This window comes from Salvelinus alpinus, chromosome 32 (assembly GCF_045679555.1).
Source record: "Salvelinus alpinus chromosome 32, SLU_Salpinus.1, whole genome shotgun sequence".
Lineage (NCBI taxonomy): Eukaryota > Metazoa > Chordata > Actinopteri > Salmoniformes > Salmonidae > Salvelinus > Salvelinus alpinus.
The window spans coordinates 13,758,911-13,783,947 of record NC_092117.1 but is presented as its reverse complement, the minus strand read 5'-3'; the positions used below and the strand labels follow the sequence as shown (position 1 = coordinate 13,783,947).

At 42.3% G+C, this 25,037-nt stretch overlaps 1 protein-coding gene across 2 annotated transcripts in view; it reads left to right on the top strand.

The window, feature by feature from the left end:
* Positions 1 to 1,887: 1,887 nt before the first annotated feature.
* Positions 1,888 to 25,037, top strand: part of LOC139562321 (heat shock 70 kDa protein 12A-like) — a 47,421-nt gene continuing 24,271 nt past the window's right edge. The window contains exons 1-3 of one of the 2 annotated variants that reach the window (XM_071379929.1): positions 1,888 to 2,394; positions 20,737 to 20,813; positions 21,044 to 21,174. In XM_071379929.1, coding sequence (XP_071236030.1) covers positions 2,304 to 2,394; positions 20,737 to 20,813; positions 21,044 to 21,174 — 299 coding nt within the window. In that variant the 5' untranslated portion in view covers positions 1,888 to 2,303. The remainder of the gene's footprint in view (positions 2,395 to 20,736; positions 20,814 to 21,043; positions 21,175 to 25,037) is intronic. The other variant, XM_071379928.1, reaches the window with a different exon arrangement.

Genomic DNA, 25,037 nt, shown 5'->3' with positions numbered 1-25,037 from the left:
AGTCACTGAGCTCTTCAGCAAAGGCCATTCTACTGTCAATGTTTGTCTATGGAGATTGCATGGGTATATGCTCGATTTTATACAGCTGTCAGCAACTACTAATTTGAAGGGGTGTCCACATACTTTTGTATATAAAGTATCTTTCAAACATTTGGACACACCTACTCATTCAAGGGTTTTCTTTATTTTACTATTTTCTACATTGTAGAATAATAGTGAAGACATCAAAACTGTGAAATAACACATGGAATCATGTATTTTTAACAAATTAAAATATATTTCATATTTGAGATTCTTCAAAGTAGCCACCCTTTGCCTTGATGACAGCTTTGCACACTCTTGGCATTCTCTCAACCTGCGTGAGGTAGTCCCCTGGAAAGCCTTTCAATTAACAGTTGTGCCTTGTTAAAAGTAATTTTGTGACATTTCTTTCCCTCTTAATGCATTTGGGCATTCGGTTGTGCTATACAGAAGAAAGCTCTATTTGGTAAAAGACCAAGTCCATAGTGCAGTCGCAAAAAACATCAAGCTCTATGATGAAACTGGCTCCCATGAGGACCGCCACAGGAAAGAAAGACCCAGAGTTACCTCTGCTGCAGAGGATAAGGTCGTTAGAATTAACTGCACCTCAGATTTCAGCCCAAATTAATGCTTCAAGTAACAGACACATCTCAACATCAACTGTTCAGAGGAGACTGCGTGAATCAGGCCTTCATGGTCGAATTGCTGCAAAGAAACCACTACTAAAGGACACCAATAAAAAGAAGATACTAACTTGGGCCAGGAAACACTAGCAATGGACATTAGACCTGTGGAAATCTGTCCTTTGGTCAGATACGTCCAAGTTTGAGATTTTGGATTCCAACCGCCTTGACTTTGTGAGACGCAGAGTAGGTGAACGGATGATCTCCGCATGTGTGGTTGCCACCGTAAAGCATGGAGAAGCAGGTGTGATGGTGTGGGGCTGCTTTGCTGGTGACACTGTCTGTGATTTATTTAGAATTCAAGGCACATTTAACCAGCATGGCTACGATAGCATTCTGCTATCGTAGACCCCATCCCATCTGGTTTGCGCTTAGTGGGACTATCATTTGTTTTTCAACAGGACAATGACCAAAACACACCTCCAGGCTGTGTAAGGGCTATTTGACCAAGAAGGAGAGTGATGGAGTGCTGCATCAGATGACCTGGCTTCCACAATTACCCGAGCTCAACCCAATTGAGATGGTTTGGGATGAGTTGGACCGCAGAGTGAAGGAAAAGGAGGCAACAAGTGCTCCGCATATGGGAACTCCATCAAGACTGTTGGAAAAGCATTCCTCATGAATCTGGTTGAGAGAATGCCAAGAGTGTGCAAAGCTATCATCAAGACCAAGGGTAGCTACTTTGAAGAAGAATCTAAAATCTAAAATATATTTAGATTTGTTTAACACTTTTTTGCTTACTACATGATTCCATATGTGTTATTTCATAGTTTTGATGTCTTCACTATTATTCCACAATGTAGAAAATAGCTCAAATAAAGAAAAACCCTGGAATGAGTAGGTGTGTCCAAACGTTTGACTGGTACTCTACATGTTTTTTGCACATACATAATTGCTCCCCCCAAAAAATTCTAAAGAGTCCAGCCTTGACCATCTAATTTTGTATTGAACTCAAAGTGTTTGTCATCAAGGGTCCTCATGAATGTAGCCTACTACAAACCCACAAGCATAGTGCATTTTACCAAGCTTGAAAGATGCAGTACAAGTTTATTGATGTTGTAGGCAAAAAGAAAAACATGAGAGGTAGGCTAACCTGAAAACCATTTCATAGATTTGGGAGGGGTTCTTATTTGCATAATGAGGAGATGACTAATGAAAATGTGCAACTGCAGGACAGCAGAAATATAGATGATGAGGTATAGGCTAGCTAGTGCTGCATCCTTGCAGCCCCTACTGTCGACTTTTAGCTCTGGATTATTGGGAGACATTCCTTGCCAGAACAGCCGTGCGAGCTGACGGGAGGGGCGGGACAGAGGGCTACCTAAGGATCGGAAAGTAGCAGCCTGGGTAGCAGACCTCATTTCTTTGGAGGTGTAGATCGGCCAAACTCGACGACAGTCTTTCAGCTGAATGGGTCAACCCCGCTGTGCATCCTTTAAATGGGCTTTTTAGCGCGCCATCCATAGCAAGTCCTATTTTCCAGTTAAAAGAACTGAAGAGAAAGAAAGCAGGTTTAAGGGGGATAATCCGAGTGAGATAATTTAGCTTTTTTTCATCAATCTAATGATTCAGACTGGCAAGTAAACAAGGACAAACTGCATGTGTAACTGTTTAGGGGAGACTCAAGGAACGATAAAACAGCTGGGCATGATGACTGAGAAAGAATCGGCAACAGACAACATAATAGCAGGTAAAAAGCTTCTTTCTAACCCTCTTGTGATCCTGAAGTATTCTTCAGAGGCCTCACGCTATTATGCAGCATCAAGGCTACACTCTATAGGTGCGCTCATTCAGTGCGCATTCGGAGCCTATTTGAGACCTTGCCAGGAGACTCCTTTTCCGTTTTCACGTTTGATTTGTGCAATAGTCGTCCGGGTTACGTGATGGTGGTGGTATAGAGGTATTCGCTCTTGTTATATTTATGAGAAATTGCAATTTATACAAAGGTTTATAATGAATATTCTTGGAAAGCATAGGATATAGGCTATAGTCGTGTTCATGCAGCTTCAAGAGAGCTTTGCCGCAACGTGAAGGAAACAGCCTACCTCTGAGAACCCACCTCGACAGCAATACATTTAATTATTAGAATCATAATATTACTCTGCAGAACATTTCTCCTGTAGTCCCAGAAAATGGGCACACATACTAACGCCCTTTTGCATTGGGCAGAAAAACTATAAATACCCGCCCAGTAGCCTATAGTTTGGTCCTCCATAACTGAGCAGAGTTTGGTCACATGGTCAATCCCACCGGAGGCTTGACACAATGCAGCAAAAGTCTGCGTGCCCCACCACCCCCCCAGGTGTCGCATTCGCAGCAATGTGGTTAAAACGTCTGATTAGAAGTAATCGCTATATAGTCTGAGTGCGCTGATAAATGCAGCGATAGGAATGGTTGGTTCCTCTATTATGGACACTATCTGCGTAATGGGCGGATAAATTACTGCATTTCAATTGTCTTCAATCTCAACCAGTGCTCAAGTTTTCATGTTGTTTTACTTATTGAACGTTTTCTTCGAGGTTTTCATGTCTAACATGTCATTTAGGACTAGGACTATTTACTTTTATGTCATATCGGTTCCTCTGCAGGACAAATGGTGCTTTCAAGACAACTGGGAACTCGGGAAGAAAACGAGGTCAAATCATGACGTCAGTGATCTTCAGGTCGGAAAGACAGAGCTCTAGAAAGATGCTCGAGTTTAGGACATGGAATTCCGAGTTTGATGACTGTTCAAAACGAGTTTTTCCAGTCGGATAACGTTTTTCTGAATTCCAAGTTGTCATGAACGCACTGGAGTTGGAAATCTCTGATTTCCGAGTTCACAGTTGTTTTGAATGCAGCAAGTAGGCTAAATCATCTGACACCACTCCTATATGATGTAAAATTAGAGGGGAGAATAATTGTGTACAGTAGGCCCTATATACTTTTGGCTGGATGTGCTTGAAATCCAAAAGTGAAAGTCTGTTGTCCTTCTTGTGATTGTGATTGCTCATTGAGAAGTCAAAGTGAACAGAGGGGTCTGTCATGTCCTAATTATCACACTTCATCACAGGATGTTGCGCATGCTTGTTATTTGTTGACACCCAGTTGTTAATATGTTAATTACGGTGTTTTCACAATGAACTTGAGGCTTGACCATTTGCCTGTCCTACCTTTGGGGTTGGGTGTTGTGAAAGTTTATCGAATGGCTTAACTTTGTTTGGCTCATATGTTCCACAAAACATGTAGCCTACTCTGGGGGGGCAGGTAGCCTAGTGGTTAGAGCATTGGACTAGTAACTGAAAGGTTGCTAGATCAAATCCCTGAGCTGACAAGGTAAAAATCTGAACAAGGCAAGTTCCTAGGCTGTCATGGACACTACTGTCATGGACACTACACTACTGTTCCTAGGCTGTCATTGAAAATAAGAATTTGTTCATAACTGACTTGCTTAGTTAAATAAAGGAAAAATAAAGAAACTCAGCCATCAGAAAAACCTTTGGATTTCGGATCAAATCCCAATCCATGCTTGTTTTTCACATTCCCACGGTGACACATTGAAGTTGCTGATAAAGAGACCTTTGTTCATTTTGTGGGCAGCCAGGATGCGCGCACACAAAGGCTCGTTCACCGATTGAGCCCTTTCCTGGGGGACTGATGTCATACAATGACGATGAATGCAGCTTGTTAGCTCTTTTGACATCATCAGGGTGAAATTATACAGTAATAATATTAACATACATTCTGGTGTTCAGAGCTGGTTAGAGAGAAAGTTTTAGCGATAGTTTTGTTACACAGTGTTATGAATTAGGCCTACCCATGTATTATTTTTATGGTCTTCATTGTTGATCCAGATAATTTATGAAGAGTTTATATTTATAAAAAATAGGCCTATATACCAATTTTTCACATTTGTGTTTATTCTTTAAAAAAAAATGCTTACCTTCATGTGTGTGTAAAAATATTACTGTTCTCAGATTTTTTTATTCATAGATTTTAGATGTGTATGAAAATATATATATATATTTTTTAAACGCTATACATCCATTGTTTAGTTGGAATGGAATGTTGGTATCATGTATATTTGACTGTGATATGTGCTTGTCTCACCTAGCAATCTTAAGATGAATCCACATTGTAAGTCTCGCTCTAGATAAGAGCATCTGCTAAATTACTAAAATGTAAAATGTAAATGTTTTACATACAGATCTCATATTACTGTATTGAATCATAAAATATATATATATTGATGTCACAAATGTATCATTTGTACATTTATTTATAAAAAAGTATATATATATTTTTAATAGAAATATCACATTTAGATAAGTACACATTTAGATAAGTACCCTTTAATCAGTACTTTGTTGAAGCACCGTTGGCAGCGATTACAGCCTTGACTCTTCTTGGGTATGATGCTACAAGCTTGGCACACCTGTATTAGGGAAGTTTCTCACATTCTTCTCTGCAGATCCTCTCAAGCTCTGTCAGGTTGGATGGGGAGCGTTGTTGCACAGCTATTTTCAGGTCTCTCCAGAGATGTTCGATCGGGTTCAAGTCCGGACTCTGGCTGGATCACTCAAGGACATTCAAAGACTTGTCCCGAAGCCATTCCTGGATTGTCTTGGCTGTGTGCTTAGGGTTGTTTTCCTGTTGGAAGATGAACCTTCGCCCCAGTTTGAGGTCCTGAGCTCTCTGGAGCAGGTTTTCATCAAGGATCTCTCTGTACTTTGCTCCGTTCATCTTTCCATCGATCCTGACCAATCTGCCAGTCACTGCCGCTGAAAAACATCCCCACATCATGATGCTGCAACCACCATGCTTCAGCATAGGAATGGGCCAGGTTTCCTCCAGATGTGACACTTGGCATTCAGGCCAAAGAGTTCAATCTTGGTTTCATCAGACCAGAGAATCTTGTTTGTCATGGTCTTAGAGTCCTTTAGGTGCCTTTTGGCAAACTCCAAGCGGGCTGTCATGTGCCTTTTTACTGATGAGTGGCTTCCATCTGGCCACTCTACCATAAAGGCCTGATTGGTAGAGTGCTGCAGATGGTTTTCCTTCTTGAAGGTTCTCCCATCTCCACAGAGGAACTCTGGAGCTCTGTCAGAGGGACCATCGGGTTCCTGGTCACCTCCCTGACCAAGGCCCTTCTCCCCCGATTGCTCAGTTTGGCCGGGCGACCAGCTCTAGGAAGAGTCTTGGTGGTTCCAAACTTCTTCCATTTAAGAATGATGGAGGCCACTGTGTTGTTGGGGACCTTCAATGCTGCAGAATTTTTTTGGTACCCTTCCCCAGATCTGTGCTTCGACACAATCCTGTCTCTGAGCTCTACGGACAATTCCTTCGACTTCATGGCTTGGTTTTTACTCTGACATGCACTGTTAACTGTGGGACCTTTATATAGACAGGTGTGTGCCTTTCCAAATCATGTCCAATCAATTGAATTTACCACAGGTGGACTCCAATGAAGTTGTAGAAACATCTCAAGAATGATCAATGGAAACAGGACGCACCTGAGCACAATTTCGAGTCTCATAGCAAAGGGTCTGAATACCTATGTAAATAAGTTATTTCTGTTTATTTTTAATACATTTGCAAACATTTCTAAAAACCAGTTTTTGCTTTGTCATTATGGGTTATTGTGTGTAGATTGATGAGAAACTACATTTATTTCATACATTTTAGAACAAGGCTGTTACGTAACAAAATGTGGAAAAAGGGAAGGGGTCTGAATACTTTCCCAATGCACTGTATAGCATTTAGCAAAAATAGCATGATTAGGCTGTTTGTCTCTTGGAAATGAAACCATTAAGTGATAGATTTTAAACAAATACATGTGTCATTGAACAATGCCATGCCATGATTCGATAGTAAAAGCACCAATCGCTCATCATTTCTTTAAACAATAAAAGCTAATTTACCAACATTTCTGAAAATTGATATTTAGCGTTTTGGAATGAAACTCAATATCAACATATATGCAAGTATTTGATTGAGAATCATTTAATAGGTTGTGACAAGGTGTTTCAAAAGTTTTGAACAGACTGCATTTTGTGTGTACAAGGCACTGCACTATTTGAGCAGTGCTGCCAATCCTAAGCTCTCCTGCCAGGCACTCGTGACCTTGTGAAATGGTGGGTGGGGATGTGCACTAACGGCACTTACTTTCGTGAGCTCAGCTGCATTATTGGGATGAGGCAGACGCAGTGGGACGTGGCCTGATCTCTCTCCATGTCTGCTCTCAGTCTACCCTGGTTTATCCGGACTCCCCCTGAAGAAGAGGAATATGGGGGAGAGTATGGGTGGCCCCTGGCCCAGCATGGTCTGCTGCTCAGTCTGTACAGCACACACCAATCATATTTGGGAATGGGAAAGGGGGATAGCTACCTTAAGAATAACTGATATAGAGGTCACAGTCACTGTGGAATCGATCAGTATGTACATTTGAGCTTCGCAGAAGAACGGGACAATGGAGTCCCCATACTATTCAGGGTCACAGTCAGAGAAGTAATGTTGTCTTTTTAAGATTATTGATATGCAGTGTTTGACTAATAAACTAATAAACTAAATGTCCCCTTTTCAGGACCCTGTCTTTCAAAGATAATTCGTAAAAATCCAAATAACTTCACAGATCTTCTTTGTAAAGGGTTTAAACACAGTTTCCCATGCTTGGTTCAATGAACCATAAACAATTAATGAACATGCACCTGTGGAACGGTCGTTAAGACACTAACAGCTTACAGACAGTAGGCAATTAAGGTCACAGTTATGAAAACTTAGGACACTAAAGAGGCCTTTCTACTGACTCTGAAAAACACCAAAAGAAAGATGCCCAGGGTCCCTGCTTATCTGCGTGAACGTGCCTTAGGCATGCTGCAAGGAGGCATGAGGACTGCAGATGTGGACAGGGCAATAAATTGTCCGTACTGTGAGACGCCTAAAACAGCGCTACAGGGAGGGAGACAGGACGGACAGCTGATCGTCCTCGCAGTGGCAGACCACGTGTAACAACACCTGCACAGGATCGGTACATCCGAACATCACACCTGCGGGACAGGTACAGGATGGCAACAACAACTGCCCGAGTTACACCAGGAACGCGCAATCCCTCCATCAGTGCTCAGACTGTCCGCAATAGGCTGAGAGAGGCTGGACTGAGGGCTTGTAGGCCTGTTGTAAGGCAGGTCCTCACCAGACATCCCCGGCAACAACGTCTGGGCACAAACCCACCGTCGCTTGACCAGACAGGACTGACAAAAAGTGCTCTTCACTGACGAGTCGCGGTTTTGTCTCACCAGGGGTGATGGTCAGATTAGCGTTTATTGTCGAAGGAATGAGCGTTACACCGAGGCCTGTACTCTGGAGCGGGATCGATTTGGAGGTGGAGGGTCCGTCATGGTCTGGGGCGGTGTGTCAACACATCATCGGACTGAGCTTGTCATTGCAGGCAATCTCACGCTGTGCGTTACAGGGAAGACAGTCTCCTCCCTCATGTGGTACCCTTCCTGCAGGCTCATCCTGACATGACCCTCCAGCATGACAATGCCACCAGCCATACTGCTCGTTCTGTGTGTGATTTCTTGCAAGACAGGAATGTCAGTGTTCTGCCATGGCCAGCGAAGAGCCCGGATCTCAATCCCATTGAGCGCGTCTGGGACCTGTTGGATCATAGGGTGAGGGCTGGGGTCATTCCCCCCAGAAATGTCCGGGAACTTGCAGGTGCCTTGTTGGATGAGTGGGGTAACATCTCACAGCAAGAACTGGCAAATCTGGTGCAGTCCATGAGGTGGAGATGCACTGCAGTACTTAATGCAGCTGGTGGCCACACCAGATACTGACTGTTAGTTTTGATTTTGACCCCCCCTTTTGTTCAGGGCCACATTATTCAATTTCTGTTAGTCACATGTTTGGAACTTGTTCAGTTTATGTCTCAATTGTTAAATCTTGTTATGTTCATACAAATATTTACACATGTTAAGTTGCTGAAAATAAACGCAGTTGACAGTGAGAGGACGTTTATTTTTTTGCTGAGTTTATTAGGTTCTTTAATTGTGTGCAGTATAATGTGTGAAGGTAACAAATTGACATTAATTGATTTTGCACTCAGCTGGTTACCTTAGCTACAGGGACCATCTCATCATGAGAGCTGATTATTAGCGCCGCTCAATGCCTCAAGTACCTCTTAGTGTGCTGATACAAATCCCAGAGATGACATATGGCATGTAAAAACCCCTCTGATTGAGCTAGTAGACACACCCAAAACTGCAATGACTTGTTTCAAATTATCATTACTTCTTATTCCCGACGTCACTATCATAACTTGCAATGCACATTTAAAGAGCAAAATCAAAACACATTTTTCAAATATTTTGAATTGGCTTTAGCCAAGTGGGAACACCCAATGACTGCACTAATGGAGAGCTTTGTGTTCCCTGAGGGACAGCCACACATGTTCTACACATTTAAAGCAGAGAGAGAGGGAGAGCTCAGCGGAGTCATACTCAAGAGATTTATTTAGTTTGTGATATTAATATGATTGCAGATTCCAAAAACACAGATGAATCCTGTATTGCCTTTGTAGATAGCATTGGCGACAGCTTGATGCAACAAGGCATTAAAACAGAATGTGACATATACAAATAATCTATCACAAGCTAGTTCGTTTCCATCTGAAAGCTCTTCAATCAGACCAAGTGTTTTGCTGTGGGTGGATTCTCTAGATTGAGTATACTATGACCTAGGAATTCAATCAGATTCACTGTGATAGACAACTTTTAGCCCTGTTGCTAAGGCCAGTTTTCCTCTGGTTTTCCTCTGGTGGAGCTCATCACTGGGCTATTTTCTGTGTGTTCTGTCCAGCTGTTCTACAAGTACTTATGTACGCTCCCACACGTGGCTCCAGCCAACCAATGTGTGATTCCTCCACAGCAATCATCAATGAGAGGATGGAACAGTTGTAGGGTGTTTTCAAAGAATAGTGTCAGCATTGCACATACCATGCATGCAAGGAACCTATTTTGAGTATCAATGAACAGAAGAGTGTAAATGTGATGAGGTCAGGTCAGACGACAGTTCAGAGGTGACATTGAAATGCCTTGCGTTAAGGAGACCTTTTACCATAAGATAGTGATGTATGACTCACTACAATGTCATCCAGCTCATAAACCAGCTGGCCAACGAATAGGTGGACAGTGACGAGCATTGAAAAAGGACTTTACAATGTATTACAATACCTCAATGTGACTCAGCACACCATGAGCAGTCATGAGCAGCACACCATGAGCAGACAAATTGCACCACAGGTGTGCTGTCATGTCATTGCACTCACTCACACATAACACACGAGGTTCCCGTAGGTTCCCATAGCAACCAACACATTATTGGCTTCTTGCTGAAGTAAGCGGGGCATTCTTACAGCACAACACCAGTAGTGTCACAACAGAAGTTCATCTACCACAGTGATAAAGCGGTTATTATATTAAACATGTACAGCCTCTGTACGAGACCCTTGAGCTCTAGTATACTATTGCCCTTTTAATTTACTTAAATGTATTGAAGCAAATTGCCTCACTTGCAGCCATCGTTGGCATCTATTTGTGAAATGGATGGGGTGTTAGGGGTTGGTGGCTGGGAAAGGAGTTCAGACCAGGGGAGGGGGTAAGGCTGCAGTCAGAGGTGATTTAAGGCCTCAGCCATTAGCATTTCTGTTTGAGGTCAACCCAATAACTGGGAGTTCTTGAGACAAAGTGGTAGGGGGGCTGAACCTGATGAGCCAGGGTCAGGCAGGAAGTTGTCTTTCAGAGGCCCTAAAGGGCTCCACACAGTCTACGCAACAGATCCGATGGAGCTTCTTTTGCGTAGCTCTACGTAGTTCTACCTACTTTTGTACGGCTGAATTTTTGGAACGCGACGCAAACGGAGCTGTGAAATCACTGTGGCGAGCCCTTACGGTCAGAAAAATCCAATCGCCACTCCTAGACGAGACACACACCAGAGAGCCCACCACAACACAGGTGTGTCCTCTCTATCGAAACGTTAATTAATGTCGTGACTAGGTGACAATGGGTGACATTGATCACATTATGATCACATTTTTGTTGCATGGAAATAGATATGTTGAATAGCTATTCTATATGTGACCCTTTTGGAGAACACATTGGTCTCATACCAGTGTAATAATGCTGTAATTACTACAGTAATAACATGGTTGTTACGTTTTACACGAGAAATTGCTCACACAAGTGGAATAAGGAGCATACTAGTGTAATTACAGTGTTACTACACAGGTATGAGAGCAACTTCATGTAAAGTGCCACCCAATTGGATAGTTGACCAATATCCCTGATAAGCTCTAGTATTTTATCATGGAACGTGTACTTTGAGAGAATTCACCCTCTCAGCAAGTGATATTCCTCTTTACCAAAATCAAGGTTGAAAATGTGAATTGCGATGCAAATAAACTGGCAAGGTACCAGGAGTCCTATGATCAGCATTACGTCATGACTAAGATATTGGCTGTGTTTACCCTCAAGAGGAGGCACCCATTCTGTTGAGAAGTATGAGGGAGGCGCTTTTCACAAGACATTGGATTGTAGAGTAAGACTTAAACAGCCGTTAGACATCAGCAGTATGACATCTTTTCGATTACCCAAGAGGCCCTTCATGAAATTACTGTAAACTTTTTTTCTGTATGTGTCTTTGTCGCTCTCCTCCATCAAACTCAATTTACTCCACAGAAGGCTATAGTCTTTGTACTCTAACCAGTTCAATGTTAGAAACCAAAGCCTACTGAAGCACACACCTGTTTGATGTCCAATGAAGCGGTAACTGGTTTCATATGTTTCAATGGAATCCCAAGTATATAAACACTGACTGTATTTGTGTATTCTCTTGGTCTTGGTTTTGTCACATCTCTCACTCCCATCCCAATGCTGTCAGATACAAGCTCTTCCACATCCCACAGCAATGTACGCTAAGTATACAAAACATTAACGACACCTGCTCCATGACATAGACTGACCAGGTGAATCCAGTTGAAGGCTATGATCCCTTATTGAGGTCACGTGTTAAATCCACTTCAATCAGTGTAGATGAAGGGGAGGACATTGGTTAAAGAAGGATTTTTGAGCCTTGAGACAATTGAGACATGGATTGTGCATGTGTACCATTCAGAGATTGAACGGGCAAGACAAAAGATTGAAGTGCCTTTGAACGGGGTATGGTAGTAGGTGCCAGGTGCACCGGTTTGTGTGAAGAACTGCAACGCTGCTGGGTTTTTCATGCTGAACAGTTTCCCGCGTGTATCTAGAATGGTCCACCACTCAAAGGACATCCATCCAACTTGACACAACTGTGGGAAGCATTGGAGTCAACATAGGCCAGAATCCCTGTGGAATGCTTTCGACACCTTGTAGAGTCCATTCCCCGACAAAATGAGGCTATTCTGAGGGCAAAAGGGGGGTGCAACTCAATATCAGGAAGGTGTTCCTAATGTTTGGTATACTCAGTTGTATACATCCCATAGCTATAAGGGCACAAGGCGAGACCCAGATGCAGACACGGGAGGCAGATGGTTTGAGTCTTTGATATTTATTAGTATCCCAAGGGTAGTCAAGAGAATGGTCATGGACAGGCAAAAGGTCAAAATCAGTTCATAGTCCAGGAGGTACAGAGTGGCAGGCAGGCTCGAGGTCAAGGCAGGCAGAATGGTCAGGCAGGCGGGTACAGAGTCCAGAAACAGGCAAGGGTCAAAACCGTGAGGACTAGAAAAAGCAGGAGCACGGGAAAAACACGCTGGTTGACTTGAAACATTCAAGACGAACTGGCACAGAGAGACAGGAAACACAGGGATAAATACCCCGGGGAAAATAAGCGACACCTGGAGGGGGGTGGAGACAATCACAAGGACAGGTGAAACAGATCATGGCAATGTCTGCATCCACCTTTCATAGTGTTTGGGACCTTTAAGAGATTTACATCAGAACCTTTATAAAGGTGTTGCTCTTCGCTACCTTACTTCAAACAACAAAAAGCACCAAAAATGCAGGACAACCTAAAAACTTACAGCAGTTGAATATATGGTGTCTTGGTGGAAATACTGTAATAAACACCTGGGCAGATTCTCAGCCAGATTTAACTCAATGCACCATCGCTATGTGTAACCACAATGAATTATATGCTCTGGTAAAAATGAAGCTTAGAATATTCTACTGTGTTAAATTATTCAGCTTTAGTTCTGCCTTCGGAGCATCTGGGGCCAAGAAAATCATGGGAGGGGATCCGAAAACACATTGGCTGTTTAGTTTGACACTGAAATTGACGAAAGCATGAAAGCACTGATGGGTCATGATTACGTAAAGTTTGATATCTTGAGCATGAGCTTGCCAAATTGATGTTTTTGATAGAGGATGCTTTTGAACGTGCAGTGTTGACGTGTCTGCAATATGTACATAATGGGCAGCTATTTGAATCTGTTTTGTGTCAAATTGAATTTTGCCGTGGTTTTGTTGTTATAAGGGTCTCCAGCGTAGAGAGAGAGAGAAGAAGAAGAAGGAGAAAGTCTATTGTTTGGAGAGGTTTTTCGGAATTTCCTTAGGATGACCTAAATGCTCTGCCCTTGTAGGAAACAAGGCTCACTCTTTCTTTCTTTCAAATGCCATTCACCATTGTTCCATATCGTTGTTGTGGTAGTAAGACCAGGCACTATGGACCTTGACACTATTCTCATGTTTGAGCTCAGTTATCTATCAGAATGTGTGATGTTGAACATTGCATGTTATTTTGAACAGCTACATGTACTCACATAGTTGGGAATAGTGGAATAGAAATAGAACCGAGGGAAGCTATAGGGCAGGGGTAGGCGGCTAGATTCAGCCGCAGGCCGATTGTTGTCGGAGCGGATGGTCGGGGGCCTGGAACATAATAATAATAATAATAATAATGATTTTGAACACTGCAAATTGACCACAACTAAGCCCCAAAAAATAACAATAATTGAATACCTTGATTACGTTGAGACAAAATCACGTCTCTTTTTTTATTCGTGGGAATACTTGTGAACCGATTCATTTTCCTAAATTAAACTCCTTTATTTATTTTTACTAAAAACTTTGGGGTTTGCCGACCCCTGTTATAGGGTGTTATGGGGTGCAGTAGACTGTCCCACATAAATCAAGTATATTTGGGCAAATTTAAAAGAAAATGTACTTGACAAAAATGACAAAAAGTACATATACATTGAGCCAGCCTTGACAAATTGACAAATCTGTTTGTTTATTTTTGCTTCCCTGTACCCACCATCTTGTCATTCATAGGTCATAGGTTGTACTGGCATACTATCTGGGTTTCCCAGCCGCTCCCCTGCTCTGTTGCCCAGTCAAAAGCACAAGGTATATAGCCACTGAGCTGTGTACTTTGAAACTCCTCAGGCAGATGTTGCGCTGCTGTCAAAATGTCACACTGATTTACCTCCAGACTGATCTGGAACGAGGCCTTTTCTCTCTAAACGATCCGGCTGGGAGACGCTAGCGGGACATGTTTATTATACAACAGTTGAGCATATATCCCTACCTCCCCGTCTCCTCCGCTCTGTTTGGAGGATACCTGACACCAGCACAGAAGGACTCTCACACTCACAAGAGGGCATTCATCCTTCCTCAGAGAAACCATGTGGTGTCTGCATTGTACCTTGATCATTGAAAACATGCAATAGAAGTCATGGTTGGAAGCCCCTCAATTTCTCATCAGTTATATTCCCTAGTTTTTCACTCCTCTCATACACTCTTAGAAGACTAGTCACTATCTAGAACCTAAAATGGTTCTTCAGCTGTCCCCACAAGAGAACCCTTTGAATAACTATTTTTGGTTCCAGGTATAATACTTTTGGGTTCCATGTAGAACCCTTTTCACAAAAAAGGTTCTACCTGGAACCAAAAAGGGTTCTTCTATGGGGACAGCTGAAGAACCCTTTTGGAAGCCTTATACCATGGAGTTTATATTACTTAACATATGCCAGTACAACCTATGACCTATATTATATATGTCTACAGCACTATCTATAGTAGGTGAGGATATGCTGATCAAGTTAAACCTAGTTGTGTTTTATGGTAATCAGTTCATGCTTCACTCAGTGCAGCGGAGGTGGTATATTTCTGTCTGATCTGCACATTCTACACTGCTGGGATATCGTTTGCACTAGACATGGATCTATATATTGATTTCTGAGTCCAAGGCAGGTTTAGAACCAGCACCTTCCTCAGCACTTCTTGCAACATCTAGTTGAATGGCTACCCAGACTATTTGCATTGCCCCCAGGAAGAGTAGCTGCTGCCTTGGCAGGAACTAATGGAGGTCCATAATAAATACACATACAGTAGAAGGACATGGAGGGAGAATATGTACATTTTCCTAATATACATCACACTGGAATTGCATTTGTATTGACAAATTATGTACATTTAGCCACTTTTACCCACTTAGTGTGTAAATGATGACGTCATTATTATTATTTTGAAGCCAGTTGCATTTCTCACTAAATAGGCTAAATCTTCTCTGAAACATCATGCCGAATTACCTTCCACCGCTATCCATACAGTTGTGTTTATTTTTGAAAATCAGGCCTTATACAGAAGCAGTTGTAGTAGGGCACCTGAAAAGCAGGTCTGGAATCAGTTAGACATAAGTGTGTGTATATGCATGCAAGTGTGTGTGTGCAGACTATGAAGGGTGCTAGAAACTCAGTTGGCCACAGCTGTTGTCAGGCTGCTGCCCTGCACTGTGTGTCTGGGCACTTGGCCAGCTGGATGCAGTTGGAAAAGAGGGAGGGAGGATGAAAGATGCCTCTCTCTCTCTTTCTCCCTCTCTCTCTCTCTTTCTCCCTCTCTCTCTCTCTCTTTCTCCCTCTCTCGCTCTCTTTCTCCCAATTTCCCTCTGACTGCTTGCTGTACTAGCTGCCACATGGCATGATGGGGGAAGAAGTGGGACATTCTCTCAAAAGGAGAGCCGCCCAGTCTCATTTTCCCTTCATCTACATGAATGTAGCCCTTTGAAAGGGATGTTTTGTGTGGCACTGAATCTTTGTGACAGTGAATGTAATGGGGCATCTCTTTGCCTTTGTAGGTGTTGTTGATTGCGGCATAAATTGTGTCTGCTCTGCTTCGTTCGTGCTGGCCCAATCAGTGTCCACTTTCCGGAGAACCTCTGTTGATCCTGTCTGTCAGCATCAACACATTCTCTGATGTTTACAGATTCTATACATGCCACTATAACATACATACAACTATGTATTGAATTGATTACATGCACAATGCACATGCACCTGTCCTATCATTGTAGTCATTTAAGGATGAAGTAATACGTCTGAGTGCCTATGAGGCCAACCTTGAGATCTACTCTGGAACTTGTGCAACGGAATTCAAGTAGATCTAATCAGACATGCAAAGAGACAAGAATCTCACTTGTATATAGTTTTAAATTAGCCTCGGTGTGGACTGTGGTATAGTATTAACATGCACTTGCTCAATAGTTGTTACTTTGGTGTTTCTTTTTGCGCTAAATGTAAATAATGTTTTGAAAATGTGGTTTATTGCTCCAGTGACCTATTTCAACTAGCTTAAAGAAAAACTCCACCCAAAAACTATCTTTTGGTATTTGTTTCATTAGTCCATTGTTGGTATAGTCCCCAAATGTGTTGCATGTCAGCAGTCAAGTTTTCAAGATATATAACTTTCAAAATACAAAAATACAGCCGGTATGATGCAAAACGCAAAGTTAATCAGGCCTTGCACTGTGAGGTATCGAGTCCTCTACTCCTGCCGTTCATGAAGGCATATTACAGTATGTTTGTCTTTAGATCATGACTTGTGAAGGATGGGTTCAACACAGACGTAATGCACCAACCGTGAACTCACTACTTGATAAACCTGGCAGATGGTACTAGATGATGCGTTTTCTTTTATGAATCAAAACGTGTGCTAACCGTCATCCCTCTAGCCTCTTTACTCACAGGACCAGTTTTTGGTGATTGCATGCGTCGCTGAACCGCAACAGCATTACAAGGAATGTGTTTGCCCGTCGTGTTTATACATCTTTTCTCTTTTTCTCTCATACCAGCAGCAATGACATTTCTGGCCCTGTAATCTTAGTATGAAAAGACGAGAAAATCAGAGAAGATGTGAAGGACATTTTATGTGCAGACATTTCTTCCCTTCCCCTCACACTTGCCTTATTGAGGAGGCGGTGTGAGCCTAGCTATCGGGGCAGAGGTGGCAAGAGGAGGCTCTGACCTCATTTCTCAGCGTGCCACAGGACCAGAGGTTCAACGCTTGGATTGGATTATTAGCCTCTTTTTTTCCTTCATCACACAGGCACTCACCGAGAGTGGGCTATGAAAATCACATTGGAAGACACAACAATGTCATTAGAAAAAAGATGAGCTTGTCAACGTACCCAGGCTTCTTTCTAGAGGTGAAAAGAACCCGTTTTTAGATGAATCGGTACATTTTCGCTTTCTATTTTAATATATCCAAACCATTTGTGTCTTAAGGATTCAAATTACTATTAGTTTACAACTTGTTAGTGTGATAGTGTGTGGTAGTGTGGTCGCTGTATCTGACATATCAAAACTCTGCCTTTGCCTATAGAATACCAGATTTTCACACAGGGTAATACATTGCTAGTGCCTAAGATTATTTATTTCTATAAACTTGTAATGAACTTTAACATCGAGTTTTAAATTCCAGTTCTTGCTGCTCATATGTGTTATCGAAAAACCTCCATTGCGCAGTCATAAATTGGGGCCTAGTTCTCCTGTAAACACCCAGTCTGACATCTGCACTGAGGGTCTGAAAAATGTAGAGTCGTCTGGGGAAACAGAGGAATGTGACGAGAACAGGAAGTAAAAGCCTCTCCTGCAGAGAGGAGAAAAAAGTCCAAGTTCAAAAAACGAAAGCCTCTCTTTCCACTCAGTTCAGCTCCAGCTCATGTGCTCACTCAAGCAACATAGTTTCTGTATCGCAATGCACCAATGAATTGAATATTTTTTTCCCACATCTTGCCATCTGCTGCAATCCTTTTCTGGGAGTCGGGGGAGTCTGAAAATGTTTTCGACTTTATAGACACAGCACACATAAAGGTAATTCCAAAATAAAGGAAACACCAACATAAAGTGTATTTTTTGTTTATTTATTTTACCCACTTTTTCTCTCCATTTTCAATCTTGTCTCATCACTGCAAGTTCCCAACGGGTGGCGAAGGTCGAGTCATGCGTCCTTCGAAAACATGACCCGCCAAACCGCGCTTCTTAAAACCCGCCCGCTTAACCCAGAAGTCAGCCGCTCCAATGTATCAGAGGAAACACCGTTCATCTGACGACCAAGGTCAGCCTGCAGGCGATTGGCCCGCCACAAGGAGTCACTAGAGCACAATGAGCCAAGTAAAGCTCCCCCGGCCAAACCCTCCCCTAAACCGGACAAAGCTGGGCCAATTGTGCGCCGCCCTATGGGACTCCCGATCACGGGCGGTTGTGATACAGACCAGGATAAAACCGAGGTCTATAGTGACGTCTCTAGCACTGCGATGCAGTGCCTTAGACTGCTGCGCAACTCGGGAGGCCCCAAACATAAAGTGTCTTAATAGGGCATGGGACACCACAAACACCAGACACCAGAACAGCTTCAATGCACCTTGACATAGATTCTACAAGTGTCTGGAACTCTATTGGAGGGATGCAACACTATTCTTCCACTAGGAATTCCCTAATTTGGTGTTTTGTTGATGGTGTTGGAAAACGCTGTCTCAGGCGCCGCTCCAGAATCTCCCATAAGTGTTCAATTGGGTTGAGATCTGTTGCCTGAGACGGCCATGGCATATGGTTTACATCATTGTCATGCTCATCAAACCATCCAGTTACAATGGATGGGGGCATTGTCATCCTTTTGGGGCATAGCCATGGTAGCCAAAATAATGGAAAACATAATGGCCTTCCCAGTATTTTTATACATAACCCTAAGCATGATGGGATGTTAATTGCTTAATAAACTCAGGAACCACACCCGTGTGGAAGCACCTGCTTTCAATATACTTTGTATCCCTCATTTACACAAGTGTTTCCATTATTTTGTCAGTTACCTGTATCTGTCTGTTTGGCCTGTCAGTCACTTATGGAAGAGAAATGGCCTCCTCTGCTTTCTGCCAGAATGTGTGTAGAACATTCCAGGCAGCAGCTGCTAGGATGTAGGGAAGGAGGGGAAAGAGGATACTCAATCTATGGCTCTTTTTGTGGTGGATAAATGTTTATTTCTTCACTTATTGTTGGCAGAAAATGATCTTGTGTTGTTGGGACGTGATTTTATTTGGACTATTAGAATTCAGGATTCTAAACTATTCTAGGGCTTCTCCACTTCAGAGATATGTATGTATGGATTGAATAGTACCTTCATTGAAACATTGATTCTTTAGCACTCATTATGAAGAAACTTTTGTGGCTGTTGATAGGTCGAGCAGGAGCATTGTTTGGTTATTTCCATGTCTCACCTTAGGATGAATACACATAAAGTAAACCTTTATAGACCCCTTTTCAGAGTCCAACATTACCAATAGGATTTAAACACAATAGTGGGGGATGTTGAAGGAAATCATTATACTGTATATTGTTAAAACACTACATATGTGTTGTAAGTGCGACGGCACCACACAATTCAATGAATTGATGTATTTGCTGTTGCCAGTTATGTAAATGACTTACATTTATATTGCCATATCCTTAATGAGATTGTGAGTGATTGATCGACTTCAACAATACTGTAGTTTCTGGTTGACCTGTATTACGTACAGTTAAGGATTTCTTGGGTTATTCAAGGAAATTCTAAAGAAAGAAATAGAAAATTCTCACCCAGATGCCCAAATCAACTTGCACTAATTAGTCAGAAAAAACATCTGCATTGACATTTTGCAACTGCTTGTATGGAACTCAATACAATTGAATGACATTTCTCATGAAGTATTTTATACTGCCAGGTTAATAATAAACGACACAGACTGCACTGGAACACATTTACCACTAGAGCCACAAACAGTAACAAAGCGTATACCCTGCCACTGTTTTTGGCAAACAGCTGAGGGATGGGGCTGGGGAAATGTAACCACTCTCGATCAAATTCATAGACAGAGCTATGGATACAAGGACTGACCATGCATGATATCAAAATTATTGTTTTAACCATGTTTTCAGGCTTTTTTTGTTTTTGTTACAAACAATTAAGTTGAACATGCTTATATTCTGGGTTCTGATGGGGTTAGGTCATGCGGCCTTTATAAGTTATATTCTCCAAGAATCAATGGGTAATTATCATTCATTTAAAAATCACAAAAATGTATGTAGCAAATACAGATTGCCCCTTTAAAATATGACTCAAGGTTAGGATTTAAAGGAGGGGGTATGGGGGAGGGGGTGGAGAAGATGGAGTCTATCCACAGGTGGTCCGTAATTCCACACAGTAATTACCAAGCAGTACATTGTGGGGATTCGGACCACTCAGTCACTCTGTAAGGGCGAGAAAAGGGCGAGCGATGTGGAAAACAGACCGATAGCGCGATGTCCCGTTGAGACTGAGACCATCCCCAGCCACTTAAAAACACAGAGGAAGCACTATTATTGTGCATTGTCAAAGGGCCTTTTCACAAGCACTATTAAGTGAAGCTAATGAAAGTGGTGGCAAATGGACACACTTTCATTCAATTCAAATGCCATTCTGTTTAAAAGGCAGGTGCATCAGCCGTTTTATCTTAAAAGAAGAGTTGTTAGATAGCCAGGAGTTTCAAACAAAAGGTTAGAATGGTAACATTCTTTGTAGTGCATTATCAGAGGACGACTGAAGAATCAAAACTAAGATCACAGCTGCACAATTTATTTGAATAGTTGAGGAACAGGGATTGGCAGTGTACTAATGGACATAATGTATGTCCTAAATCAGATGATTTTGATGAAGCTTTCTGTTGTTTGTTGTTGCTAAGTTAAGTTGACTCATGTTGTATCTACTTGTTTCTGTCTCCTCAGATGCAATGGCAACTCCCTCTCCAGCAAAGAGCATGGGTGACCCTGGAATCACCCCACTGTCACCCTCACACATTCAGGTAAGAAACCCACCATGGAATATTCTGCATGGAGATAGATCCATAAGAGCCGTATGAAGTCTGTATAAACAACTCCATTACTGTGGAATGAGAGATTGGTATGAGAGATTCACCACACAGTCTTTTTAAGTCGTTAAACTAGCCACCAGCTTTTCCATCCAGAATAAATAACACATCTCCTTAAACGTTCTCCGTTTGTTGACTCCACTTTTCTGTCCTCCCCACCTCAGCAAAATGACACGGACTCGAATGCCCACACAGGACCTTCGTTCATCGTGGTGGTTGCTGTCGACTTTGGCACCACTTCCAGCGGCTACGCTTACGCCTTCACTAAGGAGCCAGAATGCATTCACACCATGAGGTGAGCCAAGCTAACGCTGCAATGCAGTCGCTGGGAGCAGGAGGAGAGAGAGAGAAAGAGATCAAGATAGATTGAGGGAGTCATGGGGAGGTGCACTCAGGTCAGGTTGTTCTGTAGCAGAGTCTTATTGAATATTCCCTGGCAGGTGATGCAGGAGACATTGAATGCGTGGTGCTGCTTTCTGTTCTTATTTAGGTCTTATTTAGGCGTAATCATAACAGAAGGGTTGCTGATAGCCAGGTGTAAAAGGTGTTTATCAAATTATTGCTCCTCTATTTCATTGTCATCCTTTTGGGGCATAGCCATGGTAGCCAAAATAATGGGGAAAAGAATGGCCTGCCCAGCATTTTTATACATAATCCTAAGCATGATGGGATGTCCATTGCTTAATTAACTCAGGAACCACACCTATGTCGAAGCACCTGCTTTCAATATACTTTGTATCCCTCATTTACACAAGTGTTTCCATTATTTTGGCAGTTACCTGTATCTGGGGCGGCAGATAGCCTAGTGATTAGAGCGTTGGACTAGTAACCGAAAGGTTGCAAGATTGAATCCCTGAGCTGACAAGGTAAAAATCTGTTGTTCTGAACAAGGCAGTTAACCCCACTGTTCCTAGTCTGTCATTGAAAATAAGAATTTGTTCTTAACTGACTTACCTAGTTAAAAAATGTAAATAAATCTGTCTGTTTGGCCTGTCAGTCACTTATGGAAGAGGAATGGCCCCTCCTCTGCTTTCTGCCAGAATGTATGTAGAACATTCCAGGCAGCAGGACCACTCTGCTAGGATGTAGGGAAGGAGGGGAAAGAGGATACTCAATCTATGGCTCTTTTTGTGGTGGATAAATGTTTATTTCTTCACTTATTGTTGGCAGAAAATGATCTTGTGTTGTTGGGACGTGATTTTATTTGGACTATTAGAATTCAGGATTCTAAACTATTCTAGGGCTTCTCCACTTCAGAGATATGTATGGATTGAATAGTACCTTCATTGAAACATTGATTCTTTAGCACTCATTATGAAGAAACTTTTGTGGCTGTTGATAGGTCGAGCAGGAGCATTGTTTGGTTATTTCCATGTCTCAAATGGAGATATAAAGGGCCATGGAGGCTTCTAACTGGATTCCAATGACTGTCCTTAAAGGTCAGAAGAAACAGTGTTTGCTCCCTCTCTCATCAATGCCTCATTGGCAGACGTCATGTCATGGCCCCAGTCACTGTAATGCTCTTGTTAGCACTGGTAGGAGGAGCTGGTTCATTTAGCTGAGGAACCAGCTAGACTGCCATCCTGAGATCTGTAGGATCCTCTGACCCATAAAACACACAGGTCAACTCTTTTCCCTGTGTGTGTCAGGCACCAGGGCCAACCTCCTTACCTTGCAGTTCCTCACAAAACAGACAGGTTTTTCTATGGTTTCATGCACTAGTTTTAAGGGGCCCTATTTGAACTTTGAATTCATGATATATCTTAGAGCAGCTGTGGCCAATCTTATCCGTAGAAGGCCAGTGTGGTTGCAGGTTTTTGTTGATTTGAGTCATTTTTCAATTTATAGCTAAACTTGTTGATATTTAACTGGCAATCAACAATAGTTCTTAGGAGTTGTCCATAGAGAAAACATGTCTGGAAACTCTATATACGACATGTTACAGTTTTATGCATGACTTTCGACCAAAATCTGCATTTTCCCTCTTCCCTATTTTCTGTTGAAATTTTGCAACACTTTCTAACATCAGAAAATCTGTCAAAGGTGAAATTCTGTAATAGTAAAAAAAAAAGATGTTTGTCGGTTAGACTACTAGGTAGAACAGTTACACTAGCCCCTACACTGAGATGTAGCAATTATGTGCTTAATAACACAAATCTTTCTGTGTCTTGGTCATTTAAAAAAATTAAAATAAAATATTTTTATTTTGCCCCCTTTTCTCCCCAATTTTCGTGGTATCCAATTGTTAGTAATTACTATCTTGTCTCATCGCTACAACTCCCGTACGGGCTCGGGAGAGACGAAGGTCGAAAGCCATGCGTCCTCCGAAACACAACCCAACCAAGCCGCACTGCTTCTTAACACAGCGCGCCCCCAACCCGGAAGCCAGCCGCACCAATGTGTCGGAGGAAACACCGTGCACCTGGCTCCCTTGGTTAGCGCGCACTGCGCCCGGCCCGCCACAGGAGTCGCTGGTGCGCGATGAGTCAAGGATATCCCTACCGGCCAAACCCTCCCTAACCAGGACGACGCTAGGCCAATTGTGCATCGCCCCACGGACCTCCCGGTCGCGGCCGGCTGCGACAGAGCCTGGGCGCGAACCCAGAGTCTCTGGTGGCGCAGCTAGCGCTGCGATGCAGTGCCCTAGACCCCACCCGGGAGGCCCCGTGTCTTGGTCATTTTTCTGAGAATTAAGTTGTTTTGTAGGAGTACTAGATAAAATGGAGTATCATTAATGTCACATCCTTAGGGTGATGCAACACAGAGAGACACAGACTGGGAGAATTGTCTATTGGGGAAACCTCTCCTGTCATGGGTCATTAACTCCAGACATCAGGTAACAGTTTAGTAAGATATTTTTACAGGTGCTGCCAGACCTTGCAGTGAAAACAGCCGGAGCCCCAAGATGATTTCCTTTGGATTGAACCATATGCTCTCCAAATCCTTACAGAAACAATAATAAGCCCTCCGAATGGATCTGTAAAGTTTGCCCATACCTCGAGGGAACTGTTTGGGGCTGCTTTAATGTTGTAGTTCTCTTATGATAGAGATTTCAGTGTAGAACGCCTCTTTGAATAGAAGAGGAATGCATTGCTGTATTGATAGTGAGCATTAGCCAGTTGCATCTCTATGACATAGCCATTAGCATTCCTTCCCTGTCCTCACTGTTGCTGGCCCTCACAATGGAGCAGGAATCTAATTGCCGATAGAAAACCAACCTGAGATGAAAACAGCTATTCGGACATGGCTGCCAGTTCCTCTGGAAATTGCCAACACTGACTCTCTCAACTGACAATATTTTTTTATTGTGTGTATATTTTTTAGATATCATTTCTGTTCTTGCTACATTTTGCAGTAAGCCACAATTTAGTAATATGTAGGCTACAGTACGTGCATTAAGGCTTTTAGATGGTGATTGTCAGAGGTCTGAATATAAGCTTGTCTGGCCTCCCACTGCACTAAATGCCTGTCTTACAGACTACGCACAGTGAAAAGAAATGCATCATTTACAGACCTTCACTCCTTAGAGCTATTTTCAGTGAGGCATATTCCATTCCAGACCATCTACGGTCGTGTTATACAGTAGGCTAGCTATTTTTCACCTGTCATGTTCTTACATGTTAACCAATTTAGCTATACTGTGGAGTTATTTGCATTCATCAACAGTTTGAATCACAACCATGTTTTAAGTTCTGTTACGACGACTAACGTGTGACAGTTACAACGACTATGTTGTTGTTGCAAATCTGAATCATCAGAATGAGTTTTGAATAAATAGGCTACAGGTTTAGATTTTTTGATTGTATCAAATTATCATGTTAATTAGGGTATATGTTTTAACCAAACATAGATCATTAAAAAATATTATGGAGTTATATAGCGTGATCATGCTGTGATGTGATTAGGAGAAGAATTATCCATCTATTATCCATCTATTAAGTGGACATACCATCCGTCTATAGGGCTGTGGACATACCATCCAGCATGATGATGACAATGACAATGACAATGATGATGATAAAGTGCTGTTGAATGATAAACACAGATTATGCACAAAAGAGCCTAAAATCATATTTGTAATGTTACATTTTGTGAGAAAAATGTTTGTACTCAGGGCACCATTGGGAATGAGTCCCTGGTCTCAATTGGGCTACCCTG